The sequence below is a fragment of the Triplophysa dalaica genome, chromosome 2 (genome assembly GCF_015846415.1).
Source record: "Triplophysa dalaica isolate WHDGS20190420 chromosome 2, ASM1584641v1, whole genome shotgun sequence".
NCBI lineage: Eukaryota > Metazoa > Chordata > Actinopteri > Cypriniformes > Nemacheilidae > Triplophysa > Triplophysa dalaica.
The window spans coordinates 23,645,690-23,656,928 of NC_079543.1; the positions used below are offsets into that span (position 1 = coordinate 23,645,690).

Genomic DNA, 11,239 nt, shown 5'->3' on the forward strand with positions numbered 1-11,239 from the left:
AGAGACAAATGACAACCACACAGCGTGTCCTGTTGTCTTTTCTGTTTTAATAGTCTGAAACAATCTTAACAAAATAAAACAAACCTGAACATTTAAACACAAATGTTCCTGTGCAATTTGGTCATTTCCTCTTGTAAAAAACACACAACGCAAACAAACTAAGGTGCAAAATAAGATATGCAAAAAAGTGTTTCACAAACACATAAAAACCAAACAAATCCCCAAAATATAAACGTAAGACAAATGACCTTATTGCAAAGACCCAAAAGTTGTTCGGGCATTATGGAGTTAATCCGAGCACTGTAATATTGATATTAATCTGATCATAACAGAAAAATGGTAAAACAATCCTTTCCGATGGCACTTGGAACAATATATGAAATTGAAATCAGTTTTTTTGAACAAACATAAAAAACAAATGCACGTATTCAGAAAAGGCAATTTAGAAATACCTTTATCGCAAATAAACATAAAACATTTCGAGATGTAGTGATTTCTTTAGTCTTTTGCTCTACAGCACTCATCTCAAGGAAGTGAGTCAAGGAGATCTGATGAGCTCTTCTACAAACTCCACCATGATATTATGGATCCAGACGTCATTATTTTCCTGTGTGGTGTCGACAAGGAACACAGAGATTTTGCACTCCCAGGGCCACTCGCCCTGTTCGACCGACTCTATCTGGGCCACCAGCGGTTTCTTCTCCACATGGTTTCGGAACACCATAGCAGCTTCCTCGCACCAGACCCCCTGCTTCACACCTGAAATAATCACCAAGTATTTAAGCTTTGCACTTGCTCCTTGCAAAGAGTATAAAATTGTGAGAGATATTTTAATAGCACCTTAAATTTAAACCTCAGGGAAAAAGTATTGATAAGGGTGCAGGGGATGAGCACCTTTTAGGGAAAAGCTTGAATGAGGATGAAATGTCTTACCTGCCAGCTGAGCACATATGCCCTGGAATGGAAGTTGTCTAAACTCATCGATGAGTGGCTGGATATGAGAATAGTTTATCAACTCGTACTTCCCATAATCCAGCTCGTACACAGACACCAAGCCATTGGCTAGGATGCCCTTTACCAAAACACGATGCCAACTACAGACAACAAGAAAAAGAGTTTGAATCTGAGAAAACAGACCCTTTCACATTGTACAGAAGGAAGCAACATTCACACACAATAAATTTGGCTCATGACCCATTCTTCCCCTCACTTGTTGTCGATCTTGGCAGCATAGACACAGTTTTTCTGGATGTTGATTTTGGTCACTTCCTGTTTGTTGTAGTACAGGATCATCTCTCCCATAAGCACCACCAGCTTGTACAGATCCTGCCACGGCTGCAGCACAAAGTGTCCGGGATGGCAAGCGACCGACACAAACACATCCATGTTTTGCCCCACCTGGGGTAGCTCCAGCTTAGAGGGCATTGTGAGGGCCTTAGACGGCAAACAGGGTGGATCCCACATCTCAACCAAGGAAGGCTCAGGAGCCTTAGAGAACCGGTTAAGGTAGAAATTCTGATGCCAGAATGGACAGGAGGCCAGCTGACGGTTAATGCTGCTTGGAAGGTCATGGGCTCCGTCACCACTGAACAGGTAGATGTGCACTGTTCTGCTCTCATCAAGCTTAACAAACTAAACAGATTTAGAGTAACAAAACCACGATTAAAGAATACAAGTAAATAATAAAGGAAACTTGTATAGCACTTTTCACAATGCACATCAGCTTTGAGTCAATCATAAACACACAAAGTCATATTAGATTAAAATGCGTATTTACATATACTTATGCTGCTCAGAGGTGGCTAACACATTCACCAAGCAAAATAATGTTATAAGCTCCTTAACTTATAAAATTATGCATCTGACCTTCATGCAGCAGGGGGCTTTGTTGAGGACCGTCTCTCTCAACCACAAAACAGCTTCAGGAGGCCAGACATTCCCATCTGCGTTCAGATCTGCCAGAAAACACTTGATGGCCTACAGAGACAGAAATACATCCAGTGTAACCTTAGGCCATCTTCAGACTTGACTTCTTTTTTGAAGCTTCTAGTGTCTGTTTTACATTATAGTCCTTCCGAGTAAACCCTGTTTAAAAAAAGTTTGGAGTGTTTTTTAAAAGATTTATTTTGGGCGATTTGGCCTTTATTGGATAGACAGTTATTTTAGAGAGGACAGGAAGCGAAGTGGATGAGAGAGAGGGGGTGGGGTTGGGAAAAGGACCACGAGCCAGGATTCGAACTCGGGTCGCCCGGGACGCACAGGTGTCATATCTCGGAGCACGAACATCTCGACCATTGGCTCCGACCTGAGAGCTTTTTTAAATTCCAGCGTCTTTTTCTGCAGCTCAGAGCGTCTTTTGAGGTCGAAAAAAGTTTAACAACCTACGTCAAGCTCCATTTTCACAGCTAACGAATGACGAGACCTGTCATTTTGATAACAACATGCGAAGAAGGCTCAAGATAGAAAAATAAAATGGCCGCCGAAACGCCCTTTGGAGCATTGTTTTGTATAAACGTTCTATAAGTTATGATTGCATTTCAAGCAAGAAAATAGTGTTGTAGTATTTAAATATGTGATTGGTTATTGCAAAGACGTTCTCCGTTAATAATTCAAATATAATTCCGTTGCAGTATAAATTACAGAAAAATATAGTGCAGTGGTTTTCATTTTTGCTCTGACAACCCCGAGACTGAGACAAACTGTGCGTGTTTGTGAATGGTGAGAGAACATTGTGATTGGTACATTCCTTATCTTTAAACCAAACTTTTAGAACTTCAGCCGGCAAAGTTTATCCTTTCTGAGTAGTGCACGTTCCATAATGTTTACATCTGACCTGCCAATATAAAAGTCTGGTTAACTACAGTAGTTTTATGTGGACAAATATATTGCTTTTTAATAGTAAAAAAGAATGAAAACTAATTTAGGTAAACTAAATGCATCATGTATACACTGAAGTTAGTTGTTTACAGTTTAATTTATTCTTTTTATTTCTATATTTAAATTACATTGCATTTTTATTTAATATGGAAATGGAATGTACTAAATTGGTTTAGTTTTCATAGATTGGTAGAATACTCTATTACTAAAATAATTGAAAGCTACAGCCCTACTATGAAGCCTGTCTCTCTATGGTGCCTTCGTGCACAAATGCTATCTTTGAACATTGCCGGCTGCTGTTACCCATAATGCTGTGAGAGCCATTGTCAACTTTTCTTGTAAAAAAAGTAAAAATGTGAACACAGCCTTAGTGTGCAAACTGTGAGTACCTGTGGTGGTATGGTGATGAGCTCTCTGAGGAAGATGGGCGGGATCTCTCGAAGTTCGCTAACCTCCAGCGAAGCAGGAAGTCCCAAGTCCAAGAAAATGATGTCCAACACTTGACTCCCATGAAGGTTAGTGATCTACACATAAATTAAACAGATTTACTCATTCAACTCAATGTCATTTTAAAACCATGCAGAGAGTTAATGTGACACGACAATAGGATCAAGCTCTGCTCACCTCTGCTCTCGCCCATTTGCCTTTGTTTTTAGCCAAACACACCTTCCCGCAAAACGGCTTTGACACCAGCAGCTCCCATGTAAGCTTAAACACAGTAATAAGGGTCTTTCATCCACTCACAATACACACAAATTAAAAGACTGAATACTTTAATGTGAATTAATTTGTTACCTGAGAGATGAAATGCGCCTCAATCTTGTCCATGATGTCTTTGAGTTTGGCCTGACCCCGCGACGGCAACTGACAATAAATACTGCCGTCCGAGCACACGTTTGTCACACACACATTTGTGTACACGCTGTTTACCTAGAAACATACAGGAAACTCATTTCACTTTACATTTATTCATTCACTCTGTGGATGTATAACCACCATTTTTTAACAGCTCCAGTAAGATGTAGAGCAATAAATTGGTACTTTCAATTGAAAAGAGTGCTGTAGTAACAAGATGGCACTGGGGCACCAACCTGTAGAGGATTCTCCATCGATTTATCATGCAGAGCCTTCAAACAGACAGCATTCACATTTATATCTTCATTTTCAGACGTGTCATACAGCACAATGAGGGGCGTGTCCTCCCGCTCCACAATCTCGGCTAAAAGTGTACGACCGACAGCTGTTGACTCCAGAGTCTTCAGAACGACCACATCAGTACTAAATGGCTCCAGACCTAACAAACATAAATGCACTTCTCTTTGGTTTTGACATTTAAGGGCAGGTATGAAATTTAGCGGCATCTAGCCATGAGGCTACAAATTGCAACCAACGGCTCACTCCACCCCTTCCCCTCCCTTTCGAATCACTACTGAGACTGACACAGAACTTAGATGTAGTCACATTTTCGCTTTTTCGCTGAAGGAGATTTTATTTAAGAAACATGCTCTGTAGAGCAGTTTGTCCGTTTATGGCTACTGTAGAAACAACATAGCGAAATGTAAGTCCATGTAAGTGGACCTGGGGTGTATGTGGATAGAAATAGCCGGTTCTAAGGTAATAAAAATGTAACGCTTTATTGTGTAAGGTCTTTATACTCCTCTGAAGACAAAGTTATGTTTAATACATTGTACTTCTGTAAATAAATGCTCCAAAAATGTATTAACATCACTTTTAAACAACCAAACAAATGCACAAAGGCGAACTTTACCAGCAAGTTGGCAAATGGTTGCCTGGAAGGGAAGAGTGAGAAACTGGTCTCTTGGCTGTAGTAGCTTTTTACGGCTGACCACCTCAGAGAACCCGTGATCCAGACAGTACACCTATGATGAACAAACAAGATTGAGTTTGTGATTTTTTATCAATAATAATTAAACTCCACATTTGGCCACTTGCCTTTCAAGGGTTCAATTAAACACAAGCTTATCATACATTTTGCCTCATTTGTATCTAGTCCCAGATTTGTACCATAAGAAGATTACCCAAAAGAACAGAGAGTACCTTCACGCTGTCTTCTGTGACTTGGTGGATCTGAGCTCTCAGTATTGCATCCTCCTCTACAGCAACTGCCACCAGTTGTCCAATTTCAGGAGAAAGGATACAAAGTCCAGGCACCGATGCTATTGTAAAACTGTAGCATGGCCTCTTCCAACTTTTCCAGAGCTTTGGAGTAGCCCTCGCCCACAAACCTTAATAAAAACACACATATTCAATCCACAACTGTAATCTTAAAGCAACACAGAATATCACAAAATGTGTACAACAAGACGTTGAATATTGATACTTTTGGATAAAGGATCAATGAATGAATGACCAAATCATTTAATGAATAAAGTCACATTTTAAACAGAAGAAGGCATTTGTGTGCTGCTTGTGTGACCATTACCGGAAAACAACATTGTCAGTGCTATTGATCTCCATCACCAAAACTGACAGAAACTCTCCTGTTGGCATGGTCAGAGGAGGCACGTGTGGGTTGCCGGAGCGTGTTAGAAGCAGAGGGCGTGGCCGTGGGCGGGGCTGCGTGTCAACACAAGATGGCAGCGCATACAGTATTGCTCTTTTCCGATTATCTGGCATGGGGTATTCAACCATGCATGTATCTGCCACCAAAGACAGATTCTCCAAAGCGTACTGTGGAAACTCACACCTGAGAGATTAAAGATTTACTGTGCTGTTCTAATATATAATGCAAATAAAAGCTGCTCCATTTCAATACTCCATTCTTACCCAAATGCATCCAGGAACAGCTGAGGTACTCCATGAGCCCACAAGCCCTGGCTGTATTTTATGAGCAGCTGTCGTAGTTTTTGCTTGATCTCTGGAGCAAGAGGTTGGTGAGGTGGCGGGGTCGTGGGAGGAGTTATGAGCGAGTGCATGGAAGTGCAAGATGTTTCAAGAAGAGAAATTTCAAGCCTGCTGGAGTTGGGAGATGTTGGGCTCAAGGGAGGGTGGGGTTTCTGAGCTAATGGAGGAATGTCAATGGAAAGAGTCTTAAGCCTGCGAGTTGTTTGCTGTGCAGGTGTCAGATTTTTTACTTTAAGCGGAGCGCTGGCTTTTGGGAGAGGTTTCAGGACAGGATACACCAGCCGGTCAACTATGTTATTGCTGCCCGGTTTCTCAACCTAAGAACAGCAAAGAGAAAGAAAACGAAAAATTATCACTCTTTGAAAGCACCATTACTAACAATATTTCAGTTAGCGGTAAGTGGTTTAGGGACACGGGTTTGTGTGTATTTTTCAGTTTTCTCACAGTGCAGATGTGGGTCCAGGTCTCCAGATCTTGGAGCATGTGCAGCTCTTCCTTGAACATCTCTTTGTAAAGCTGAGAGATTTTTGACAGCCAGACCCCACTAGGGTATTTCAGCAAGAGCTGTTTGATGCGACTCTGAACCATCTCAACCTCAACAAGGTTTACAGGCTTATTCTGAGCTGAATAAAACAGCGTAGGAACAAAATCACTTACAATGCTTGAATTTATTGAAATTGCAACAAATGCAATTCAGTATGCAAACATTCAAATATTATTTTAAGTCAGGGACGTAATTTCCACTGGGGACAAGTCCCCTCTACTTTACAAAATCCTGGTTGTCTTCCCATCACTATCAAATAAGTTTGTTATGGTTTTTAAGTGATTTTCTCTAGAGGTATTCACTATGACAAACTCAAAGTACTTAATGCTTAACGACCTGAACAAGGACCAGCTAAGCCCAAATTTCTGTCAAACCTTACCTGTAATAAACAATAGCTTCTGTTAAAGAATGAACCCTATTTAAACAGGTAAAGTAAAAGAAAATCTCACACTAAGCATTTATTTCCCAAAATCCATTATAAGCAAACAGCTCAACGTACCAAAACAACAACCACGGAAAACCAAATTAAATACATTTTGTTTATCACTGATATCAAACATAAACATGATAAAATAAAAGTTTTATGTTCTCAGTTAGTCGCTGCCTTGAGCCTAGTTATGTAGTTTCTTCAAAATGACCAATCTTAATGTGAGACTATTGTCAACCCTGGAATAAGTGCTTGTCCTTTTAACAGTAGCTAGTGTTTATTACAATTAAAGTTTGATAGTAATTTGGTTTTGCGTAGTTGAGTTTCGGTAGGCTATGTTAATGAAGCCGTTTTCTTATAATGGACGATAGGACTCTTTCTTTAACAGCACCTAGTGTTTATGACAAGGCGTGTCAGAAATGTTGGCGTCCCTTGTTGTTGTTATGGTACGTTAAACCTCGTTAAGCATTTTAGAAAGTCATCCGGTTCGTCTCCTCCCGACCGCAGAATTAGGTTTACAAACCATTTTGTCCTCCGATTCTCTGTCAATTCTCACGTTTTACCCCTCCATAAACATCAACTTTTGCTACACAATACAAACACAGTGTTGTTTCATGGTTTAATCCATTTAAACAATCAAAAACGATGCAAAACATAGGTATTTTGAGTTTGTGATAGTGAATGTGAAAATCACGTGCTGCCCTCCATCCGTACTTCGCTCACTTCATGCAGAAAAGCCATTACTTAGTGCATACCATTACCATAGCGCCTAAACCTATGTTAATGCAGGAAATGGGATTCAAATCAAAAACATTTTCCCCCATTTCTCAAACCAAAGTTAAACCCATATGTTAAGTAGATTTTCTAGTATAAGATGCAAGCCTAACCTGGTGTCCGACTGGGTTGATACTGATGAATTTTCATATCTGTTTGAAACCTGTTGGATACAGTCCCAGTGCCCATTGACCTATATCAACAGAGTTCCAATAAAGATTGAATTATTGTATGTTCTGATTAACACAGAAAAGGGTATTTGGAATAATACTTGTAACTTAACCGTTTCTGGTCCACAATTGACTACTAGTAAGAAAAAGACAATGGTAGTAGTCAAAAGTGCCCCAGAACGGTTTGCTTTCCTACATTCATCAAAATATCTTCTTAAGAACTTTATAAAGCAATTTTTCCTACTTTGGTAGTCAATAGTGGCCAATACCTATTTGGCTACAAGCATTCTTCCAAATATCTTTCTCTGTGTTCATCAGAACAAAGAAATTCACACAGATTTGGAACAACTTGAGGGTGAGAAAATAAAGATAGAATTTAAATTTTTGGGCAAACAGTTGGTTAAATGAAAGTAATTTTACGAGTTAAGCCTCATGTCGCTCACCCAGGTGACTTCCGGCTCAGCTGGTGGCGAGGAGCAACTCGGGTGGAGGGTAGGTTGGTACTGTAAACCTGCCGCTGGTTAGAGTAAAAATTAGATTTGGAGGCGGGGCAACGATAGGGATGACTCGTGTTGCTCGGCTGCCGCAGAGATGAGCGAGGTTTAACTACGAAGACACAAACAGTTAAAACCGAATCACATCATCAAAACATTTCTCTCTGTCTACAGTTGTTTTCTTTATATATATGCATGTACCATTATGTGAAAACAGAGAGGAAGACTTTGTTCTTATTTGGTAGTTCAGTAATTTAGAACAGCTGGACTTCTTTGCATCTTTCTGCCTGGCAACCAGCTGTGCGATATGTGCGGTCTCCTCACACACACCAGCAAAGCACATGACCTACAAACACACACACACACACTCTATAACATTTAGAGATTACTTTTACATGCAATGAACGTAACCAAATATTACGTTTTTTTGTTAAATTACAAATGTAGCATATCTATAGAGTTATTCCTATTCAAACACCTATAAATTGGGGGTTGTCAGGTGTGACCTACAGTAGCATGAGTGCTTTATAATCAGATGAACTGAATGCATCACCTCTCCAGTATTAGAGCGTTCCAGTCGCACCACACCGGGAATACTGCATAGAAATCTTTCCAGAGAGGCATGTCCAAACTTCCAGTGAGGAATCACTTCGCCAGTCAGCGCACGGTAATCTCCCTGGAGACGGGCCATGGCCACGCCGCGTTTACTGCTCTGAAGAACAGCACGCAGCATCTTCTTCACCAACTCAAGGTCACTCATCCTGCATGCAAAGCCACATTTAGTATAATGGAGACACTATGGCTGCATTTACAAGACATTCGGTTTGTACGTTTTATGTAAACGTGTTTGAGAACAGTTTTTTATAATCCACTGATGCATTCCTAGTGTGCTGCCTACCTAGATGGCATTTTGGGGATCACAGGCACCAATCATAGTTGACCGCCAATGCCCAAAATGCAGCTACAAAAGTGATCCACTACAAATACATTTTAAAATAACCAAAATGTGCACTCCAAATTGCAAGTCATTTAATGCCACCTATTACAACCAATTTACAGAAAGACTTAATAACTTCATATGAACATTATGTTTGTTTTGATACAAGTGTGCTAAACCAACATTTACGTTTAATTATGGTTTAATAATTTTCAATGTATGCTGTTCAGTTTTCAAAAAAAGAAGAAATAACGTTACACGTTTAAACAATTCACTTATAAAATCTTGTATAGTGAAATATTGTAATAAATAAGTAAATTACCTAAGGCCGTCTAACAGGTGGGTAGGGTCTCAGTAATGTCATTACCGTTAAACATCCGCATCATTTAAATTCTTCATCATTACTTCTTTAAACGGTTCATAACCATTTAATTAAGAAACCAAAAATATATCTCGTCATATTTGTCAGTTAAACATTAGTTTGTGTAAACTAGTTTGTAAAACTCACCTGTTTTTTCTGTATCTTACTAATTCGCGAAGAACATCGGGCGTGCGCACGTGTACTGCTATCACGCCAACGACGTCATACGTCACCTAAAGGTCAAATGTCGCACAATGAAAAATTAATAAAAACTTTATTAATCAGAATCCATGTAGTTGACTGTCATGTTTACCAAATAAATTATTATGTATAGGCTAGCAATAAATAAGAAATTATAAAAAAAAAAATTAATAATCTGATCTTGCTCCGGTAAGATGCTGCTAAGGGCAAACGACGTAAAAATGGATCCTCCTTATGCTGCAAGAATCCGGGTGGATGGCAGTCATGCGCTTGCACAAAACTCATATAAACTTAATATTTAAGCCTTTCAGTAAGCAAGACCTGGAGAAAATGTTGAATTATGCTATCCTTACCTTACATTGTAAGTCACGCCTAGAAACACCACTTATAAAACAGATACCAGGAATAAATGAAGTCCTTGTAGACATAATATTCTTTTGAAGAACCTTGAATAGGTGTATAAATACTGTGGAACATGAATATAAAATTCCTTGAGGTATTTATACATTGCAAGAGTGCATTATTGTCTACTGCTTTAGAAATGACAACATTAGGCCTATTAAAAAAATTAACAACAGGGACATTCTACCAGAAACGTACATTTACTGTGACAGGGCCTGACACTTTTGCTCATCCTCCTCAAAAAAAAAAAACATAGGAAAACAAGCTTAAAATCATACAATTCAATGACAGAATTCACACTTGATCAGTATCACCTTCACCTGCATTCAATGATGTAATTTCAAAACCAACCATATTCCACACATTCTAGTTATGGGGACAGTTGTAAAATACTATTTATTTGTTGAATTTATGTATAATGTCATGTTTTTGATCAATTAATATGAACGATAACAACTTAAACTTGCTAAAAGGGTTTAAATAAAGAAAAGATATATGAGAACCTAATGAATGACATATTCATTTACAGAACAACTCATAGAAATCAAACATCCGCCCATTTAAGACATTTTTTTGGTGAAATACTTTTGGATGAAATATTCACAGTTCTATGACAGATAATGTACGTTTCTGGTAGACAAACTGTTTGTTAACATGTTTTTTCCAATAAGCAAAATTATAGGCTACAGGGACAATTTACAAAACCCAGTATGAATGAGGAATACAGCCTAATAGAATGTACCAATCTCACGTAAAGATGCAAACAGAGTCCAAGAAGAGCTGAGGAAAAAAGCCCCAGAATCTCTTTTTCTTTTATTCTTACTTTGACCATGAGGTGAAACCCAACCTGATAACATTGATCCCACACATTAAACCCCACTGTACTTGACAAATGGCAAACACCCATTAAACAAACATCTAAACTGATAGTCTTTGATAACTAAAAGCTTATATGTGCACTAATGTAAAGTTAGTCTCTCAGGAGATTGGGCTTGTGACACAGAAACAAAAATCTTTTCATTTTGAAGCCCTGCTATTTCAAAACACAATGATATTACAATCTGATACATACCTTTATTCATTCATACAATACTTTTATCCAAAAAAACTTAGAAAGGAGATTGCAAATTGTCTAAGCAGTGAAAATTACATCACTATGCCATGATAAGTTTTTTAACAATTGTACA

The 11,239-nt window shown here is 38.8% G+C and overlaps 1 protein-coding gene across 1 annotated transcript; it reads right to left on the minus strand.

The window, feature by feature from the left end:
• Nucleotides 1–27: 27 nt before the first annotated feature.
• tdrd7a (tudor domain containing 7 a) lies at nt 28–9,682 on the minus strand. Its single transcript, XM_056732830.1, is given in 19 exon segments — nt 28–759; nt 934–1,094; nt 1,211–1,632; nt 1,867–1,977; nt 3,267–3,401; nt 3,502–3,585; nt 3,673–3,807; nt 3,969–4,171; nt 4,646–4,757; nt 4,936–5,043; nt 5,045–5,123; nt 5,321–5,584; nt 5,665–6,059; nt 6,187–6,365; nt 7,601–7,680; nt 8,101–8,263; nt 8,353–8,497; nt 8,705–8,912; nt 9,597–9,682. Coding segments are annotated over 18 exon segments (3,204 nt in total). The 5' UTR covers nt 8,912; nt 9,597–9,682; the 3' UTR covers nt 28–538.
• Between the last annotated feature and the right edge of the window lie 1,557 nt (nt 9,683–11,239).